General features: G+C 49.8%; 9 protein-coding genes across 9 annotated transcripts; 4 read left to right on the forward strand and 5 right to left on the reverse strand.

Moving 5' to 3' along the window:
- Positions 1-24: 24 nt before the first annotated feature.
- GL50803_0040369 (uncharacterized protein) lies at positions 25-4,185 on the reverse strand (the record flags this gene model as incomplete). The annotated part of the gene is made up of 1 exon (XM_001708903.2): positions 25-4,185. One exon carries the CDS (start codon positions 4,183-4,185, stop codon positions 25-27), a length of 4,161 nt encoding a protein of 1,386 aa, XP_001708955.2.
- Positions 4,186-4,273: 88 nt separating this feature from the next.
- On the forward strand, positions 4,274-6,721 carry GL50803_00112557 (Ankyrin repeat protein 1; the record flags this gene model as incomplete). The annotated part of the gene is made up of 1 exon (XM_001708902.1): positions 4,274-6,721. One exon carries the CDS (start codon positions 4,274-4,276, stop codon positions 6,719-6,721), a length of 2,448 nt encoding a protein of 815 aa, XP_001708954.1.
- A 46-nt stretch (positions 6,722-6,767) lies between these two features.
- GL50803_003957 (Kinase, NEK) lies at positions 6,768-8,993 on the reverse strand (the record flags this gene model as incomplete). Its single annotated transcript, XM_001708901.1, has 1 exon — positions 6,768-8,993. The coding sequence occupies one exon, from the start codon at positions 8,991-8,993 to the stop codon at positions 6,768-6,770; it is 2,226 nt and encodes a 741-aa protein (XP_001708953.1).
- A 175-nt stretch (positions 8,994-9,168) lies between these two features.
- On the forward strand, positions 9,169-10,119 carry GL50803_003958 (uncharacterized protein; the record flags this gene model as incomplete). The annotated part of the gene is made up of 1 exon (XM_001708900.1): positions 9,169-10,119. The coding sequence occupies one exon, from the start codon at positions 9,169-9,171 to the stop codon at positions 10,117-10,119; it is 951 nt and encodes a 316-aa protein (XP_001708952.1).
- Positions 10,120-10,364: 245 nt separating this feature from the next.
- Positions 10,365-11,027, forward strand: GL50803_0026917 (uncharacterized protein; the record flags this gene model as incomplete). Its single annotated transcript, XM_038046001.1, has 1 exon — positions 10,365-11,027. One exon carries the CDS (start codon positions 10,365-10,367, stop codon positions 11,025-11,027), a length of 663 nt encoding a protein of 220 aa, XP_037902256.1.
- Positions 11,028-11,037: 10 nt separating this feature from the next.
- On the reverse strand, positions 11,038-13,980 carry GL50803_0017065 (Sec24-like 3; the record flags this gene model as incomplete). The annotated part of the gene is made up of 1 exon (XM_001708898.1): positions 11,038-13,980. The coding sequence occupies one exon, from the start codon at positions 13,978-13,980 to the stop codon at positions 11,038-11,040; it is 2,943 nt and encodes a 980-aa protein (XP_001708950.1).
- Positions 13,981-14,140: 160 nt separating this feature from the next.
- Positions 14,141-15,190, forward strand: GL50803_0017064 (uncharacterized protein; the record flags this gene model as incomplete). The annotated part of the gene is made up of 1 exon (XM_001708897.2): positions 14,141-15,190. The coding sequence occupies one exon, from the start codon at positions 14,141-14,143 to the stop codon at positions 15,188-15,190; it is 1,050 nt and encodes a 349-aa protein (XP_001708949.2).
- An 11-nt stretch (positions 15,191-15,201) lies between these two features.
- Positions 15,202-18,801, reverse strand: GL50803_0017063 (Pyruvate-flavodoxin oxidoreductase; the record flags this gene model as incomplete). Its single annotated transcript, XM_001708896.1, has 1 exon — positions 15,202-18,801. The coding sequence occupies one exon, from the start codon at positions 18,799-18,801 to the stop codon at positions 15,202-15,204; it is 3,600 nt and encodes a 1,199-aa protein (XP_001708948.1).
- Positions 18,802-19,435: 634 nt separating this feature from the next.
- On the reverse strand, positions 19,436-21,019 carry GL50803_0013504 (uncharacterized protein; the record flags this gene model as incomplete). The annotated part of the gene is made up of 1 exon (XM_038045721.1): positions 19,436-21,019. One exon carries the CDS (start codon positions 21,017-21,019, stop codon positions 19,436-19,438), a length of 1,584 nt encoding a protein of 527 aa, XP_037902257.1.
- Positions 21,020-21,061: the final 42 nt, after the last annotated feature.

Genomic DNA, 21,061 nt, shown 5'->3' on the forward strand with positions numbered 1-21,061 from the left:
CACTTAGTGACAGGGCCGCACCTATCATCCTGCACAGAGGCTGTGCAGCTTTTGGAAGACAGAGCGGAAAGACGCGGGGCCGGTGGCGATAGAAGAAATGTATTGCAGTGCTGCCGCCATACGCGTCATTTGGTCGTGTCTAAGCACAGATGATGAAACCCTATTGAGTCTTTCCATAAAGACCCGCTCCACGGTATAGAAGATGTGATCAAACAAGAGGGTGTCATAATTCATAATCCACTTAAAGTCCGGCCGCTCGCTTAGTACTCGGAGCGCTTTTATGCTAGAGACAAAGCTATTGTACCCTGCTGACACAGGAGACTGTGCTCCCAGCTGCACATGTTCAGGAGGCGCGTTCAGGTCTTCGTCAAATCCCTGACGGATATGAACCGAGACATAGAGCCTCCATTCTAATATAATAAAATGCACGATCTTCTTTATCGTAAGCTCGAATCGCGAATACCATACATGGTCTGATGAAGGTGGGACTGGTGTAAATTTCTTCAAATAATCATACACGAGGATACACCCTTGAAGACAGTACAAGGCGTGCTCAAGCATACCTCCATCAACAAGGACCGCAGTGGGTAGTTTTTCTAGAAGAGCATCCCCTTCAGATTGATTCTGACTACACTTAATAGAGGCTTGTTCTGGTTCCCTAAGATCTTCGCCAATACCCCCGTTGTGTCCATCGAGTGCAAAATTAAAACTAGCACGCTCTACTTCTGCATCAAGGATCTGCAGGCTGGATGATTGTCTGCTATGCGTTCGTGTCTTGACAGGCCTCTCACAGCCCTCCATGGTTCTGCTTTGTCTAAACGGCGCAGTTATTGGGTTTAAGGTAAAAGAGTGTGCAGCAGAGGAACGTCTTGAGATGACTGATGAGCCCGGTGTGCTGCGTCCCACACCCACAAGAGTTGAGACCCCGTCCATGGTCTGCCTGGTGTCAATAATTTCATCGAGAATGGCAAACGTCCCCAGACTGTAGAACGAGGACACACTGGCATACTGTTCGATCCCGTGCTGTCCCAGTGCCTTGTCCAGGCTTGCAATTCTATCGCTGGTAATGGCTGCAGAACCAATATAATCATCCAGAAGAGCTTCATACCCGCTGACAGTAGAGCCTTCGATGGGAGAATTACCAGCAGGTGTGAAGAATAGAGCATAGCTATAGAGGGCTTTATAGTGTATGTGCAAGCGCATATAAATCATGTTCAAGAACGTGTTACAGATGGTGCTAAGAATTAGAGCAGAGTTCGCTTCATAGTACTTGCTTGACATCGATGAAAACGCCATCATATCATTAAGAAAACGCAGTGTATACTGTGCAAGCTTGTATGCGGTAAGTTCAGGTCTATCAGACATGACAGTTCTTTCATCACCCAGGAGAGCACGAGCCAAAGAGTAAGAAGATTCAACGCGCAGAAGTCCCGTAGTAGATGTAAAGGCGTCGGTAAGTTCAGACGGCGCCTCACAAGTAGAGTAACAGCTAACATCATCATCAGGCTGCTGTAAGCTGGTCAAAGAAGAGAGGACCCCCAACCCGTAGACTCGAGAGTTGGTGGTGTAAAGTCCCAGCTCGAGATCCTGAAGGGAGACCAAAGCAAAGAGATTGTTGACATTGCTGTTTATGTACGAAGTATAATTGTCCAATAATCGTGAGAAAAACTGAGTAAATATTTCATCTATTGGATTGATCTCTATTACATTGGTGAGCATGACAGCGCAATGATAGAAAGAAAGAAGGTGATTCTCAATTAGAAGCGCGTTCCAGTTATTGGGTTTGACGGAGCTCAGAGCCTTGGAAACCCCCGGAGACGATGAATAGAGCGATAGGGATCGAACCCATGAAAGGCTGAACAAAGAACTGGTCGCAGTATCCGTTAAAACTCGCCCATCCTGGTCAGAAGCAGATGATCCCGCAGCAGCGTACACACCATCGTGCCCGCCAATGGTGAGCTTATCACCATGCGTTTGCTGATGCATCTGCGCAGACGACTTAGCGTAGCCAGAGCTCTTGATGACCATTGAGCAGTAGTAGGCCAAGCGACGGATGGCTGCATCATAGAATGCGCCTAAAAACTGCTTGAGACTATCATTATATCCTATAAATGGATACCTGGCATCTAAAGCAAAGATGGTATTGATGAACGGGAGCTGCTCATTAGCCTTTATGGATACCAATTTTCCGGCAGAGGCCGCGGAAGAAAAGGAGGCAGAAATGATCCGCTTCTGATTGGTGCTTGTAGAGAAGCTGGACATAAACATAGTGGGGTCAGAAAACCCGCCAGATGGAGAAGAATCCACGTCTGTATTTAGAAATTCCAAAGCAGACGATGGATTTGTCTCCGCCAGCATGAAGAAGAGAGTTTCAAGAATCTTCTTGAAGCTTACATGCTCAGGTTGAGCCGGCGAGCCAGGAGATTGCAGAGGAGGATGGGGAGGCATTACAGGCACCGAAGAGATCGGGACCATGGCGTCTATGTTGAATGCAGATGGCTGGAGAATGGCCCTGCTTTTCGAAGGCTGCAATGTCTTTGCAAGAGATAGCCCTACCGGGGGAGATTGTTGATTGTCAAAAGGACTCGGTTGCTTCAGCGCTTGGAGATAGAAACTATAAGAAACAAGAAACGATCCATACAATAGCGTAGCATTTATCATGGAAAAATATACTCTTTGGAAGAAGCGTCTAGTCACCTTTGCAAAATCCTTAAGCGGATTTGTGTCTACTAATCTGAACTCTGGTACATGAACACCGCCAGACGAACTAAAAATGAGTCTTCTAAGCCTTAGTACATGATCTGCTCGATGGAGATCAAGTGCAGACGAGATGTAAGACATCTTGTCGGTGGAAAGGGTAGAACTTTGACCCTCATCCACAAAGCTGGATTCTTGCTCCGCTCTGTGGTACATCTCTATTAGCCGGGAATCCATGTTCTCAACCAGAAGCCCCCTTAGAAAGTCCGATATGTCGCCGATTCTTCCAGCGGCTATGTCTGATTCGTGCAGCATCAAAAAACACTGTCCCAGCAGGACACCATAAAGCTCTGGAGGCATAGTATCGATGGTAGAGTTTCGAATGACGGCTTCCTGTGAGGGAGTAATGTTGAAGAACGGATTGCGTTCCAAAGCAAAGCTCTTCAGGACACCTAGTGAATCTATAAAGGTCTGAATTAGGTCGGTTGTCTGATAAGAGCGAGCAGCAACCGAGCGCAAGAACGTACAGAGTGGGAGAAATGGTAAATTCTGGATCATCCTATAGAGGCCCAAGCTATACGAGCTAGATATGCATGGAATCGAAGAAAGTACGTCAGTATCTTGCCCAGACTGTGAAGATGACAGAGTCCCAGCTGCTCCATTGGTACCAGGAGACCCCTGCTTGGTGGTCGTAGCAGGGCTTCCAGCTAAACTGGCGACGGTGTAGAGGGATCCTGTTGCAGTGCCTTTACCGTAGAACAAAGCCATAATCTGATGCTTTAACTGATAGGATAGCCGCTCGTGATCTCTCTTGAGGCCACTCCGCATAGTATCAACATCCACAAGCACAGTCCTGGATGTCCGCATGGCAACGTCTGCAAGATGAAAAATGGCAATGGCGTTGATGAGATCCCGCTTGTGCAGAAGTTGGTCAATTAACAGGGTGGTCGATTTAAGCGCCAGAATGGAGCGGGAGATGGAGGTGGCCGCATTGAGAACTCTCCGCTTGTGGAGTAGCGCCTTAATGTCGTAATTCTCGGAGAAGTAGTGGGATAATGTGTCGTCAGATGCCCGCAGGATGTGCTCTAGACGCGCCGTATCTGCCTTCAACGTGTCCGCAAGGGTATCCATTATTGAGAAGCACGACACCTTATTTGCAACGCGCAGCCCATAGGTCTCGGATATAAATGTGGAAAGGTGTTGAAGCTTGTCTATAAAATCCTGAGTCGGCTTGTGTTTAAATACCGTCTTATCCACAAAGCTCTGGGGCCGGATGGAGGCATCCGTTCGCAATATGGAGTCCAATGCCTTGAGTGCGCAAAATGGGGACGAGGTGTGGAGGGCCTCCAGTGATTGTGAAATGTATCTATCCGATCCAGGTGTGCCCTTTATTCGTTGAAATAACGTCCGTGCCGCATCGAGACTGTCTAGTTGCACAGCAGGCTGGTCGATTGTCGACTGCGTAAACTGTGTGAAGCCTGTGCTCATGTTAAATTGAGTCAGGGAGTTTATAAGTGAAAACAGTGGAAGAAAGCAGTGGAACCTTAAAAATCGATAATAAGTAAACCAAAAAATCATGGCTCCGCGCTCGGTACTCAAGCGAGAATGGTTCGATGCGATCTATCGCGGTGATGTAGAATGTGTCTCTCAGATGCTTCCTCAGATGAAAAAGACCTGTAACCAGTGGGGAGAAACCGGATTAATGATTTCCGCGAAGGAGGGCAACCTAACTATGGCAGAACTTCTGGCTCCCCACGAAGCAGGAATGACCAATGTGGAAGGAAGAACTGCCCTAATGCTTGCAGCTGCAGCCAACAATCCAGAGATCTGTAAAATTTTGGTCACAGAGGAGAAGCACATTGTGACCTTGGACTCTCGTAACGCGCTCATGTTTGCAGCTGCAGCCAATGCTGCTGACGCAGCAGAGATACTCATATGTGATCTTGGAAAGACCCGCGACGCCTTAGGCCGGGCACCTCTTCATTATGCTGTGCTTAGCCGAGCTCCCCACGTGGTTCAACTTATTCTTCAATATCCTAATGACATATCTCACGACGATGTGTCTCTCCTGTTGGATTATGCCAAAGAGTACGGATATGACACGATTATACAGATGCTCACCGAGTACGACCCTATAAACAGGCTCATGGAGTTCGATCAGGTTTCACTTATCAAGCTATCTGAACTACAACAGTTGATGCAGAGGTTTCCCAGTTCCTCACTAAGATCAGAAGCCACCAAGCTTCTCAGTGAAGCGACGGAGTCGATAACCATTGACCTAGAGAAAAAAACGGCTATGATAGACGGTTATCATAACGAGATCAGTATGCTGCACGAACGCATTTCGGTACTCAATGAAACGATTAATCAACAGCAGAAAGAGCTTGATGGACTTTATAAAATGGTGAAGCTGGGGATATCTGGAATAGATAGCAGTAAGCAGAGCATGCCCGCATCAGAGTTTGCAATCAAGCGAGCACAGGAGCTGATGGTCAAGCCCATGTCTGTGGATTCATCTAAGGTAAATCATGACGATCACGATGAGAAATACAGTGATAGATGTAGTACTGACTTGCACGAGGATCTCCAGTATCATGAGGGCAGTGATGCTATCCCTGGATCTACAGAGGCAAAGAGCTTGGAAACTTACTTAGCTCGCACAAAGTCCACTCCGTCTCGCGCTGATACGACAGATGAGAGAACGTGCTTATCTGACAGAGACCAGCAAGCCCTGGTGACAGACCCAACTATTGAAACAGAGGATTCGCCGTCTGCGAATTTTCATACACATCAAGACACTATGGTTAAAGGAACAGAAGAGTATGAAAACCGTGCTCTACCAATTTCATACTCTCCAGATGTTGATAATGATGAGGAGCGTCAGTACCTGGCTTACATGGCGCTGATGGCTGAGATTGATGAAGAGCACGGCGTAGTCGCTCGCCCACTCGAGAAACCGCCGCCTCACTTAACGCTGCCACGCATGCGTGAAAGCATAGGAACAGATGAAGTTGACGCCATAGTTTCTACTGGTTCTTTAGCAAGCGACCTAAAAGAGCTCCCGATGGGTGTCTCGACTGAGAATCAAAGTACTACGGAAGAAGTCGATAAGGACAATACTTTTCCCGTCACTTCGTCTATAGATGGACAAATCGAACCTTTGGACCCACAGCAACCAAGAGAACTCATTCTTTTAGAATCAGATATCCCCAAAAAGGAAACACTTACTTCGATATCGAGTGATCAAATAGCCACAGCTGATCAGTACCATGATCAAGATTGTCCCACAGTTTCTGCCAAGCCACTAGATGACAGTAAAGCAAGCCCGTGCACCTTCAGTAGCCAGCCTTCAGACCACGGTGATTCTTCAGAAATGGTTATTAGGATGGTATCAGAGGAGGAGTCCATACGCGATGAAAACGTTCAATTGGCATATCAATATGAAACGCCAGCAGAGCCCCCTGCAGACGAGGCGGTGATCGACGCCATCCCGGAGCCCCCTGCAGACGAGGCGGTGATCGACGCCATCCCGGAGCCCCCTGCAGACGAGGCGGTGATCGACGCCATCCCAGAGCCCCCTGCAGACGAGGCGGTGATCGACGCCATCCCGGAGCCCCCTGCAGACGAGGCGGTGATCGACGCCATCCCAGAGCCCCCTGCAGACGAGGCGGTGATCGACGCCATCCCAGAGCCCCCTGCAGACGAGGCGGTGATCGACGCCATCCCGGAGCCCCCTGCAGACGAGGCGGTGATCGACGCCATCCCAGAGCCCCCTGCAGACGAGGCGGTGATCGACGCCATCCCAGAGCCCCCTGCAGACGAGGCGGTGATCGACGCCATCCCAGAGCCCCCTGCAGACGAGGCGGTGATCGACGCCATCCCAGAGCCCCCTGCAGACGAGGCGGTGATCGACGCCATCCCAGAGCCCCCTGCAGACGAGGCGGTGATCGACGCCATCCCGGAGCCCCCTGCAGACGAGGCGGTGATAGAGACGGACCAACTAGGAGAAGACGGCAGCAATTAGGGTCTATTTCCATCTCTGATACTGATGAGGAGACAACCCATACAGTTCACTTTCGCCGGCTGGTTCTTAGTTGTTGTAAGTGCATTTTCATCGTATTAGTGAACGTAGGGCTCATTTCGTTTAGCTTTGGTTCGCTTATAGCAAATTCTAAAGAAAACAGCAAATTAACCATGTCAATGTCGTTGTGGTTTGCTGCATAAGTCAGGGCTGTCGAACCATCCGGAGTAGCTAGGCCTCCTTCAGACCCAAGTAGTAAGGTTGCGATAGAAAGCTGGCCGGTAGCAGCTGCCTTCATCAGCGCTGTGCGTCCTTTGATATCTCGTAACCCTGTTTCCTGGCGCAGAAGGAGCTGAATGCAGTTGAATCTTTTATTCAGTACCGCATGCATAAGGGCTGTGTTACCTACTCGATCCGTCATCCTACACTCTTCGGGTAAAAGGATCTCGACGCAGTTCAAGCTGTCGGATATAGCCGCATACATAAGAGCCGTTTTGCCGTCCTCGTCGTACTGGCGAACCTGTGAAATCCACTGCTTCACACCCTTCGAGTCTCCGATTGTCGCCGCCTTCATAAGGTTTGTGTGCCCATGAATCGAAACTCCTGTGGGAGTTCGTTTAGCTACGTGGTCTTTGGACGATAACGAGTGCGGAAGACCCTGCCGAGACTCATGGCGGCTCGGAGTCATGGTATTGACGCTTTCGGACTTGCACATGTTGCGACTAACACGGCTATCACTTCGTTGGTTACGCGAATAGGGGCGTGAATCAGTGGTACCACGGGATCCCTCTACTTGATAGTCATATCTTGCAGTGCCGTGTCCGGAAAACGCAGAATGCTGAAGAGTAGTTGTAGCACAACCTTGGGATATTCGGTGCTTAGACGACGAAGATCTGCTTCTAGTCGAAGTGTCCCCATCCGTCATCCGTTTCAAATATGCTGGAAGGGCACTCGTGTCTATTGAAACGGTAGTCCCATCTGCAAAATGTCTAGGATTCTCAGGTATATCCTTGTGTGCACGATCAGATACCCTCACCGCCGCATCACCGTAGACGCTTGGGTTCTCCAGTAGTGAATAGTTAATCTCTTTGGGTCCTCCTGAAGGGTAGCGCTTAACTTTATCAGCACCATCGCTTTGGCCCCCGTGATCATGGAACCCTCCAGAACTGAGACCTTTACCATGAACACTCTCTAGAGATTCGAGGGGCTGCGCATGTGCATGTCCACACTGCTTGGACGATTTTCGGAGATCTATGGGATGAACACTGCTTGGCCGAGAAGTGCGGGACGTGCTAATAGATCTGCTTCCCCGCCTACTCAAGTCGTCGTCACCAGACTGCACCGTTCTATTTCCGGGTGTATGCTTCAGAGTGTAGTCAAGGTCGTTGAGAATACTAGTATCGTAGACGCCACGCTCAATCAGTCGCTTAACAGCACTTACTATTTGGGGCACCTGAGCAAGCTCAGACGAAGAGGGCCGAGCATTGTGATCTACGACTAGAATTTTATATATGAACCCAATCAGGTCATTAGAGTACATTCCCTGCGGTAGCCTGAGATTCTGTGCTGAAAATTTTGAGAACTCCGTGGTGTAATCAGTAGAATGCGAAAAATTGAAAATTGGTCTATTTGTGCACATTTCACACACTATGCAGCCAAGAGACCAAATATCCACCTTCTCGTTGTAAGGCTTCCGCAAGAGTATTTCTGGTGCCATGTATGAAAACGTACCGGCAAAGGTCATTTTCGCATCCGCCGATTCAATCACCCGCGACAAGTTGAAATCCCCTATCTTGACCGCACCAGTACTAGATAGAAATACGTTATCAGGCTTTAGATCTCTGTGTATAATCCGACCGATGCCAGAGGCATTTTCCTTGATTGGTGAGTGCAAATACCGCAAAGCCAATACCATCTGTGCCGTAATGTCCCAGACAAACGTCTCCGGGATATTTTGCCGACACTGGTGGTACTTATCAATGAGATTAGACAGAGAGCCGCTTTCTAGAAACTCCATTGAAAGCATAATCTTTCCTGGTATTTCGTTAAAAACCTCAAAATGCTGGACTAGATTTGGGTGGCTTATGCGCGGGATTATCTCTAGCTCTGTCTTCATTGCGCGCAAAACCCCAGACGATAGCTGCCGTACTTTATACTCTTTAATAGCCACTTTCCGCTTCTTATTCGTCTCCCAGGCACTGTAAACAGTCCCGAATGCCCCACAGCCCACTGTGGCTATTTGATCGAACCCCCGGGGAACAACCAAGTCAGCCATAGGGAGATTAAATTTTAAGGTCTAAAATGTTGATTACGTTTATCTGAAATTAGAGTTGCCTGCGTGCTCTGGCAATTCGTTGTTGTATATTATTTTTAAGGAGGGGGTTCCCGGAGCAGGTTAGCAACCGCGGAGGGAGTCAAAAAATATTTAAAGTGCTACAGGAGTACAAACTATGTACAATTGTCGGAGCACACCGGCGACTCCGCGTTGCTCAGTTACCTCTCCTACTCGCTGGGGTGGGTGCCCTGCCTCTAGGACCCCGTCTTACGACCGCGTGCGGCCAATATCTGTGACGGCCCATCATCCGACTGCCCCTGTAGAGACAGTATTCACTTTGCTCAGCAGGTCTCCTTATGCATCCTCTAGTCGTTCTTTGTCCAACAGAGCTGTACCGCAACATATCGCAACCTCTAACCTTCCACATTCTCCGTCGCGCAAGAAACCTTCAGGCTATCAACATCAGGTCTATCGGCAACGCCTGTCGGTAGATCAGCACAAATCTAAGAGCACTACACGTCCAGTGGACAAGCAATGTGTTCAAAGCGCGCGCACAACTAAAACTAATGTTAACTTTCCTAAGCAAAGTTCTACTAAAGAATTACCTTACACTAATACTAATGTTCGCCAAGGCTGCAACAGTAGACAGCAGACTGCTACTGCTCAACCTAACAGACTAACGAAGACGCTCTGCAATTCCCCCTGGCACATTTCAAGCAATCTGGCATCCTTAGCGGAGTTTTCTAGCAGCATCTTCAGTGACGAAGAGACCCCTGTATACAGTGGCAGAGTCAGTGGTGATCCCCGGAAGACTCCTGTTATGATGCAGCCGCAGATCAGCCCTAGCCTAGATGAGATTGAAGAACTTGAGGGTAGCGCTCTTCTTAAGCGTTGCCATCATTCAAAGGACACGGATGCCACTGTTCAAAGCAGTCACACAAGCCAGACTGGCAGCAACACCCACACCGATGAGTCGATAATTCCAGCGTTGCCTCCTGGAAGCATGCAGAGCACAGAGTTGATGCAGTACATTCTTGGCGTTCTGATGACCGAGAAGAGCCCTAGGCCAACTAGGCCTGCTTGGAATAGCGGAGTGTACACCCTTTACAAGCGCAGCAAAGATTAGCCCCAACACTCTTTAGCCTATAGAGAACCTGCAGAGGCTTACACGCATATTCTCTCGATGAGATTCCCTTATGAAGGCCGTTCTATCTTTTTCATTGGTATCAACAAACCTATTAATGTAAACTTAACAAGCGACTACAGCGGACAGCAGTCACTAGTAGTATCTAGAAAACTAAAAACAGAGTGCTTCAGACCTCATAATGTAGTGCCTCCTCAAGCTCTTTGTGTATTCACGCGGGTTTAAAAATGCACTTAGAGGATCTGTCTTCTCTGTCCAAGTTGGGCGTGTCTATCGCCATGAAAATAACAGGAGTGTCTATCCTGTCTGTTCTATCCCTCTTTATGGTCATCAACCGACCGGAATACCTTCCCTCAATATCTGAAGCCGCTGCCAAAGGGATTCCACGGGTCGTGAACTCGATCGGGGTTGGCTTGGGAGGCTTTCTCTTCTTTGTCTCGGGGGCTCTGTGGCTAATTTACGGGTACAAGCAAACAGGGGGGTGGGCAGTGCATGCGAAGATACTCTTCACCTTTATGGTTCACTCTGTCTCCTCGTTTTGCCTTATATCTCAGGCAGTCATTCCGATCAAGCTTCGAGAAGAGACATGTATTCATAGAGTCTTCGCAGCCATCTTCTTTCTGACAGCCTTTCTACTGTGTTACTTACTTGAAAGCATTGAAAAGGCAATTCATGAGGTGTGCGCCTCGGTACGACTGCTGAGATCTGCTCTCCTATTCCTGGGTGTTTCAGCGATGCTCTTCGGAGGCAATCTGGCCACTGCCTGGGGCAACTTTATGTCCCACAGTCCAAAAATGGCCGAGCTTCGTATACTAACAGGCTTCTCGTGCATTCAGTACGTCATCGTTTTTTCACTCCTCTTATATATGTACACATTTGGTCTCAGCTGAGCCTCTATCTTTACTCTTCCAATAAGTCGTAGGATTTCAGTATATGATCTTCAATAGACTGCTTAAATGCATCGATACTTATTCCACGGGCTGTGTCACTGAGTGTCATGTATTCAGCGATGATCTCTGCGTATGCTCCCTGGGAAGATACCACTATTATATTCAGCTGGACGCCTCTAGTTTCATACACTCTCTTTTGTACCATGTCTATCGTCGCTGATATTCGTGCCGCAGCGTCACTGTCAGCTCTTAGATATAGTGTCTCGTGCGGTTGCTTGGTCTTGCTTCGTCTATCCCGGTTCATCCGTTGTTTGTCTGCGACAGAAGGCTGGACGGACAGAGACCGTGGAAAGGGGATTTGTACTGACGTATATGGATGGCGTGGATCGTCTCTGGGGTTGCTCAAACCTAGACTCGGAGATCGGATGAACTCTTTTATACCTTTATAACCTGCGGTGAGCTTTTCTCGGATGGTACTGTGTGATCTTGTGCTGGCCAGTGGCTTTGCATGGAACCTGGAACGTTTGAGAGATGAAGCTTGCGCGTAATTAGATTCTGTTGCCGAGATTGCTTTCAATTGCTCATCGTCCTCAACGATATTACAAGAAGGTGCGGCGGGTTGTGTCTCTGTGTGCTGTTCACTGCGCGTAGATTCACTGCGCTTAGAAAATACCAGCTTGTTGTACAGTGGACTTATAGGATTGATATTTATGAAGACATATAAACAGTAGAAGCTCTCGAGAAGATACACCCCTGGCCTTTCTAATGACGAGGAGAGAAGGGGAAGCTCTATACCTTCGTTGTCGGTAGGAGCAGGTATTGTTACATCAACATAGTATAGGTGTGGACAAAGATAAGCAATCATATCAACCGTAGTTATGCCTTCCAATGTTATCATAGATATGAGACTCTTAACCACAGATTCAGGTCGTGGAGGACTCAGGTCGAGCATATCTGTTTTTAGTATGGAGAAGACTAGGTCCGGAAGAGCCCGGAGCTGTGGACAATAGTCTAAGAATCGCAGCCCTTCAACAAGGTCCAATTTGAAGATGTTAGACCGCTGATAGCAAACCACATCCGGCAGGGTACTGTGGTACAAAGCTAGGCAGTCCCGCAAGTTGCGACGGAGGACCTTCCCCGCCGTTGCTGAGTCTATAGTCTCTGAAAGGGTTGATGCGTATACTATAAAGAGATCGGTATGCTTGTTGAGAATTAGCTCTTGTGGGTTACTGGTATGGGGAGACCATCGCAAGGTTTGGGCAATGAGTTTGACGTACATATTCAAAAGTACGTGGGGATTGACGCTCGTTATTATCTTTGTTATATCAGAGGACAATCTTAGTGGCTTTGTGCACACGCGAATCACCCGTTGTCCAGAGAATGTAATGAACGATGTGCGTGCTTGGTAGTATGCGATGTCTCCATCGAGTTCCCCGTGCACCTGAAGACGTACCCCACAGCAGGAAGCTTGTGTTGCCGCAGCAAGGTATATGACTACGTCTGAGCGATGCATGACGGTCCCCAGCACATGCTTCACGCTTATCTGCTTTGGAAGATGTAGCGAACAATAGACGTCAAAACAGGTCGCTTCCCCAAACTCTCGCTGTAGAAAGAGCTGAATAGGGACTTCTGCTGTATGCGGAGAGAACCTCTCTACATACCAGAGACCACCGTTGGTATGCCGTACCAACTCTAGCACACTTCCGAAGCTTGAAACAGAGCTTGCGGGCATGAGCACCATGCTGACTGAGATTTTCAGTCGAACAAGCCGGATGGCCATATCACCGTAGAACGCGTTGAGGCACGAGAATCGATTCTTCATATTAAAGTGATTATCCTGACAGGCTGCTCTGCCGCTGGTGTCGCATTGCCCCGGAGCTAGATTCTTCGGCTGGGTTGAAACGAACACTATAACGCGCCCTCCCTGTGGTTTAAGGATTTCGGTTATGAGCTCAAGGGCATGTGCAAGTTCTGTCTGTCTCACCTGAGTCAGAGTAGGAGGGACAAAAGATAAGGTCTGCTTGAGCGCTAGTGTGTGGATGGTTCTTTTAATGAATGAGTAGAGCGCGTTGAAGCTGTGGAGATCTGAAATATTAATTAGAAAGCCATCTGGAACCGGGAGTGTGTTCCTATCTACTAAAGAGTATATGCACAGGTCTTGAGAGCTTGGAGACATCCGTGCTAAGACGTGCACATATGTGTTGAAAAAGAGCAGGCCAATGCAGATAGAACAATTATGGCGATTGTGGATCTCAACCAGGTAGTCTAGATGTCCTAGGACGGCGGTTAAAACCTCAATTGCCTTCTTTGTCCGTATGGTATATTCGGTTAACTCTATAGCATAATAACAGGCGTGGCCCGTACTTGTGCTAGTCAACTCTGTGCACTCAGCTCCTGCTCCGACAGTCTGCGCAGGGCATAGGTAATCGTACGCCTCATGCGAGAGTTCTGGCCGTGTCATATTAACATTGCGAAGCAAGGCTGAGTAGGCGGGTGGGAGGCGTGTGAGCTCGTCACAAATGCAACAGAAAACCATTGTCCTGGTATCAGTGAATCTGTTATATCCGTTGATATAAGCTCCACAAAAGGAGCACCGTGGGAGCTGCAGCCCCGTATCCTGTTGCAAGGTGACCGTTGTATCTCCAATAGCAGAGAGAGGCTCCACTATTAGTCCAAGGGAAAACTTCATCTGAGACTCTAAGGCGGAATTCCTCGGAAAAACCTTGTGTGTCATCGTCATAAAGGGGCTGGTGCAGGCCTGGATTCCCTTTTTGTATCGCTGCAAGCTCATGTACATGACCATAGATGAAGCGTTGGGTTCAACTGAGCCGTGTCTCTGAAATGTATCCTGCACGAACCCTTCCACAGTTCCTTGTAGCTCTCCAGATGATCTAGCAAAGGTGCTGCTTGATCTAGCCGATGGACGCAGGACACTAGCTTTGCGACTCGTCATTCAATCAGCTTATCTTTGAATGTGTTCCAGCAAGTTTTGGCCTGTCAGGAGACTTAGTAATGGGCTATGGGAGTCATTCTAGGGTAGGGTATTGTTAGCATGCTAATGGTATGTTAATATGTTCTCACAAGGACAGTTTTTACTTCCGTCTCTGCCAGCTATGGATCTGATGTGCGATCAAAATCCATCTCCACCTCTGCTGTCTTCTTCTCTTCCACTTAGTATCCATACACATAACTCAGTTCATGACCTCGATGCCATCTCCACACCGGCGGGACTATGTTCGTCCGGCCTCTTATGGAACCCTCCTGAGCACGACACAGTTCTCCCGGAGCCGTGCCCTCTCCAGTCCTCCTCCGGGCTTTTCCACCCACCCCATGCAGATCCTGATGCCACTATCCTCTTTCCGTGCAATCTAAGAAATACACAGGCTCTTGATGTATTCTCCCAATCTACAAGCTTTAGGACAACCGGAGAAGGTGCTCTGACCATAGCAGGCGGGCGTTATCTAGACCCCATCGCTAAAAATCATATGTTGCTGGAGCAGCATCTACACTCGATCAAAGACGAATGGGTAGAGACAGCTCTGAAGGTACTGGTGGGTATAACGCAGGAAAACGTAGAGACTTCTGCTGCTGTGGAAAGTGTCCTGATCGAACGCCTGGGGAAGGAAAGGTACGACGGGCTCCGCACAGCACCGTTGTTTCTATTCCTGAACGTGGTTGCTGCTGGCTTTTGGATGGATGACGTCATGCCTTCCTTTCCAAAGGTGCTGTCGCAGGAGGATCGAACTAAGAGGTTTGCGAATTCTATTGAGGCGATGTACGAGGCTGTGTTAAGGACTTTGGAGATACCGGCAACACGAGAACAGCTTGCTGAAAAGACTGGTTTTCAACGCCGTCGACTGAGTAGTGTCATGATGCCTCTTCGGGCTATCGGGCTCATTGCAGAACCGGAAAACCTCAAGAAAGACCATCCCAACAGTGACAAGGCTGTTTGTGAACATGACGGAGGGCCGAACTTGATTCTCTGCAGGAATGCCCGACAGGAGGCAGCATCCTTCATGATCTCCGGCTTCTGTCGCTATTATCGGCAACTCCGCCTCATCCGGCAGCATCTCGAACGGACCATTGGGCTCGTGCGCTATGACAACAGCTTCATTGACGAGCGCCTGACATATCTGACAAGGCCCCGCCCAGACATGAAATGAAAGTTCACTGCTTACTCCGCCTTGGCGGTCGCCTGCATTTCGCTGTACTTCTTGTAGCGGCTGTTGACGAAGTCCTGCAGCTCGGTTCTCAGTACTTCTGCCTCCGCGGGGCGTTCGCTGAGAAGTTGGTTGAAGCGGTTCTGCCTATTAAGGAAGTCTGTGACGGGCTTTGACGGCTCCTTGCACCCCATGACGAGACCACGCTCCGGATGTCTGGTGTAGGTGAGCCAATAGCCTGTCTCGACGGCAAGCTTCTGGGTCGCGTTGGATGCCTTCATATCCTCCCCGTGCTCGATGCAAGGCGCATAGGCCATGACAATCGAAGGCCCAGTCCACTCGAACGCCTCTCTGATGGTCTTGATCGCAGCGGTATGGGAGTAGCCGAGGCTGATAGACCCAACGTACACATTATCGTATGCCATAGCGATCTGGCCCATGTCTTTCTTCTCCGTGCGCTTTCCGGCAGCTGCGAAGCGTGCCACAGCACCAAGAGGCGTGGCCTTGGAACGCTGCCCGCCTGTGTTTGAGTAGACCTCAGTGTCCAGTATGAGGATAGTCACGTCGAGACCCGTGCTAAGGACGTGGTCCAGGCCTGCGAAGCCGATATCGTAAGACCAGCCGTCACCGCCCTGAATCAAGACGAGAGGCCTTGCAAGAAGGTCCAGATTCGATGGCAGGGTGAGCAGATCCTTGGCCTCCCTGAGCTCGTCACAGTCTGCGGAAAGAGCCATGATCTGCTCCTTCAGCTTGTCGCCAGCTGTCTCGCTCTCGGCGATCTTATTATAGTTCTCAATCCAACTGTTTGCAGCCTCAATGAATTTATCTCCTCCGAGGTTCTTCGCAACAAGTCCCTTGACGGTTTCGAGGATGCGCTCGCGGCGCTGCTGAATGCCGACCAGCATACCCATGCCGAACTCGGCGTTATCCTCGAAGAGAGAGTTGGCCCAGGCAGGGCCTTGTCCCTTTGCGTTCTTGGTGTATGGGGAGAATGGGAAGCTGAAGCCGTAAATAGACGAGCATCCGGTTGCATTCGCGATGATCAAGCGGCTTCCAAAGAGCCTCGTCACATGCGTAATATACGCCGTCTCACCACAGCCAGCGCAGGCGCCGTGATATTCGAACAGCGGGCGGCGGTACTGGTATGCCTTCTCACTCTCATCAAGGGTCCAATCGTCCGTCTTCACAGAGACGTTGTCTGCGAGACTGTAGAACTTCTCGACCTCTCTGGCCTCAACGTTATGTGTGACCTCCATCTTCAGAGTTCCCTTCTCTCTCGTCGGGCAGACCTGAGAGCAGACCTGGCATCCGGTGCAATCAAGTGTCGACGCCTGGATGGCCAGCTTGAAGTTTCCTTTGCTCTTAACGACTGGATTCTTGATAGGAATGAGCTGGTCGCGGATCACCGGGGCAAGCTTCTCCTCCTCCTCGGAGCTAACCAAGTACGGGCGAATGACGGCGTGCGGGCAGGCAGTGACGCAGAGCATACACTGGATGCACGTGCTGGACTGCCAAACGGGGACCTGAACAGCGATGTTCCTCTTTGCGTACTGGGTCGTCCCAGTCATCATAAAGCCACCCTTACGGAAGGCGCTCACCTTGAGATCGTCACCTCGGCCCGTGGTCGCGGGAATCATAACGTTCTTGACAAACTCTGGCGCAGCCGAGACGATCTTTTCCATGCGCTTGTTGTACATCTTAACGAAGGAACCATCCTCAATACTGGCCCAGTTCTTCGGGTACTTGATCTCCTTGATTGCACCCTCCTTGATCGTGGCGTCGATGCAAGCGAGGTTCATGTTGACGACCTTCTCGCCCTTCCTGCTGAAGGTCTTGATGACCGTCTTCTTCCAAATGTCAATGGCCTGATCCGGCGGCAGAACGCCAGAGAGGAGGAAGAACGCAGTCTGGAGGGCGGAGTTTATCCTGCCCGGCAGCCCAGCCTCGAGAGAGATCTCACTTGCGTCCATGACCATCAATTTAAGGCCCTTGTCTTCGATCATCTTGCGCATGTTCTTTGGAATCGCAGCAGTGACTTCCTCGACGTTACTCGCAGACGTGTTGAGCAATAGGAGGCTCCCAGGCTTGCAGCGCTCCACAAGCAAAATGTTATACTTTGTAAGATAAGACGGCTGCGAAACGGCTGTGAAGTCGGCATCGTGGATAAGATACTCGCAGCGGATAGGCTTGTCGCCGAACCTGAGATGCGCGCTGGTGAAGCCGCCCGCCTTAAAGCTATCGTAGTCAAAGTAGCCCTGCGTAAAGAGAGGTGTGTTGTCTGAAATGATCTTGATAGCATTCTTGTTGGCGCCGACAACACCATCGGACCCCATACCAAAGAAGAGGCACTGGACGGTGCCCTTAGGAACAAGGGACGGAGAGGCGGGATCACGCTTCAAGGACATGTGTGTGACGTCGTCTTCAATCCCAACGGTGAAGTTGTTAAGTGGAGTTGTGGCCTGAAGGTTCCTGAAGATCGCGAAGGCATCTGCAGTGTTGAAGTCCTTGGAAGAAAGACCGAAGATGCCACCAATGACGGTCGTCACGGCGCTCAGCCTGTTGCCGCTGTAGAGGGCCTCAATTACGTCCAGTCTGAGAGGTTCTGCGCCGGCCATGATCTCCTTCGCCTTCTCCATGACGCAGATACGCCTGCAACTAGTGGGAATTGCTTCGAGGAGCTTATCTCCGCAGAAGGGCCTAAAGAGGTGGACGCAGACAACGCCGACCTTATCGCCGCGCTCAACGAGGTACTCAACGACCTCGCGGACAGTCAGGTAGCCACTGCCCATGATGATGACAACAGCAGTCGCGTCTGGGGCACCGAAATAATTGAAGAACTTGTAGGAGCGACCGGTGATCTCCCTCACCTTCTCAAAAGCGCGCTCAATGTGGCCTGGGATTTCTGCATAGTGCTTATTGTCCGCCTCGCCAGCCTGCATCCAGATGGGAGGACCTTGGCAGGACCCACGCATCTCGGGGTGCTGTGGAGAGAGAGACTTCTGGCGGAAGGCCTCGATCTCATCGTAGGGGACGTGGGGCCTGAGATGCTCGTAATCAATGAGCTCCACCTTCTTGATGGTATGAGATGTCCTGAAGCCATCAAACGCATGGACAACCGGGTGAGAGGAATAGATGGCTGTGAGGTGCGCAGCAATGGCCATGTCCATCGCCTCCTGGATGTCCTCGGAAACCATGATCGTGCATCCCGTCTGCCTGACAGCCATGATATCGGCGTGGTCTCCGTGGACCGACAGAGAGTGCGTAGCAATCGTGCGTGCGGCAACGTGGAAGACGGCGGGCAGATGCTCCCCAGCCATCTTGTACATGTTGGGGATCATCAGCAGGAGGCCCTGGGACGCCGTGTAGGTGGAGGCCAGCAGACCCGTGCTGAGAGCTCCGTGCAAGGCGCCTGCAGCAGCCCCCTCGGAGTTCATCTCCTCAACCCTGAGGGTCTGGCCGAACGCATTCTTGCGGCCCTTGGCAGCCCAGGAGTCGACATACTCGGCCATGGGGGTCGACGGCGTGATCGGGTAGATTATCGATGCATCCGAGAAGAAGTAGGACACATGGGCAGCCGCGTGACAGCCGTCTATAGGCGCGTGGACCACAGACATTTAATTTATTGGGGCAAAATGTTGTAATTTCACTTCGTAATAGATAGTGGTCAAAGTTATTATGCGTCTCAGAATTTTTTAGCAAGTTGTAGGACTCCTCCTCTGGTGTCATGCACTCTCGGATCGTCCCGGTGTCGTACCCCCAGACTAAAGACGGTCTGCTCGGACCTTCATACAATATCCCTTTCCTCCGGGGATTAGCCAGACTCTGCCATATAGCATTTACATCGTTGCAAGCATTAGAGAGATTGCCTTTTAATTTTAATTAAAATCTTCGCTTATGTCATGGCACATTCACATTCCTCTTGGTCACTAGTATCTACGTTATGCCAGCTCCCCTACTCCTGCAGTTCTCATTCTGAAGGGTAGCACGTCAAACACTTTGATCAACCCCACTGACGCTTATTTAATTTATTTTGACAAAAGTAGTATAACAGTAGATGGTAGCCAGATAGCTGCTACACATTGGAATGAGATAAAAAGCATATTAGATGCCGGATAGCAGAATTTCATTTTGCACAAAGGATAGATCAACCGACACGACCTCATTGCTCTCTTTCTCCACTGGAGCCTGATGTACACAGAGAAGATGCGCCTTTACACATAACATCTCAGCAGCCAGTAACGCTCTGTGCTATGTGCGACAAGCGGGGATGGTCGCGGAAACCAAGCGCATACTTGATTGCAAACAGATGCTTTGAGCTTCCTTCAAGCCAAGAAGTACAGGGATGATGCCGGGAGTATGGGCCTCGGACAGAAGGACTATTGGTTCCAGCGACGCGTACATAGATTGATTTTGGAGGTACTCGGCCCTCGCCGTGTCTAAAATGTTGGAGGCATTACGCAGAGACTGACTGGAGCAAGTCCTAATAAATCTGGACGCAGAATCAAATCCCTGGAATGCGCGGTCTACAACAACAGTATAAGCTACTTCGGAGGTGGTGATGGAGACACTTAAAGTTGACGAGGCAAGAGGCTGTGATCTGGCAATAACAGCAGGGACGTAGACTCTCTCGAGGTGCTTGTAGAAGTAGGTTGAACTTTGTGCCTTATCAGTAGGTATACTAGACAAGTCCTGACTGGCTCCGGTCCGGGGCATCCTCAGCGGAGCAGTGATCTGCGAGTGCTGAACTGCTGGTTGGTCTGGGGTGTGCGGTGGCGACAGTTGATTGGACGATGCCCCTGAGACCACATTCTCACGTGAGTGTATTTTATCAAATAAGCTTTCAATCTGAGCAAATGCCTGCAAGGAGTTTGTGGCTCGTGAGGAGATATCTTTCAGCTGATCCCCGCGCACAACTTCATCAGCTGCCAATGTTAAGTTGGGCAATTTAGTGTGAGATGTAAGTGATTCAAACAAAGCTGGTGTTGTTGCTACCATCACTACGTCACTTGACACAATCGATTGATGTTCTCCCGGATTGCTTACGAACGAGCACAGCGCTGCTTTTTCAGCGACGCACTCTTCTTCGTCGAAAAGGGCATTCTGGTCCTCGCAATCCTCAGCCCCTGGCTGTATCTGTATAAAGCGGGGATATGCACGAAGGAGAACATACACGAACTCTGTGATAAAAGGGCTGAGCCCATAAAGGATAAGATTGCAACCATCCTCGTTAGACGTTGAAGAAACGACTACGCTACATGCACCATCATCTAAGTTAACTGCTGTGATTGCATTATGCGGCACACACAATACCTCAGCTTGCTCTGTATCACTTATTTGCAAGCCAAAAGGTGTTACTGATACTTTGCAAGGACACGGAGGAAGGTAGCCAGCAGTCAGGGCTTCTCTGGGCCGTGCTCGAGACCCCAATCCTCTTACAAGGACGCTGGGTCGAAGTCCAATTGGCCTTGTAGCCTGGATCATCATGTTGTAAGAGAGCAGGTCATCAGAGACGCTAAATGGCAGGGAGGCTGTGATGCCTTGGGCGGCATCTTGATCCCTCCGCAGGGAAGTAAAGATAGCGGACAAGATTGCGTCTCTATATAAAGAATACAGGACGACAGTGCCATGTCCAGTGATATGGAGCCGCAAAAGCTCAGAGCAGTTTATATCGCACAGTAGTGTAGAGACGTTTCTAATGGGTAACGATATGATGGTCTCCACAACGGCCACATCGATTATGGAGAAAAAAGACGCTATGCATACTGCGGAATATGGCCGCCTCTGTCCCGAATAAAAGACCTGGGCCGGGTACACAGAACCCTGGGGAGGCATTTACTTTAGGCATTTTAAGTTTAAATTCTCCAAACCACAGCT

This window comes from Giardia intestinalis, chromosome 5 (genome assembly GCF_000002435.2).
Source record: "Giardia intestinalis strain WB C6 chromosome 5, whole genome shotgun sequence".
NCBI lineage: Eukaryota > Fornicata > Diplomonadida > Hexamitidae > Giardia > Giardia duodenalis.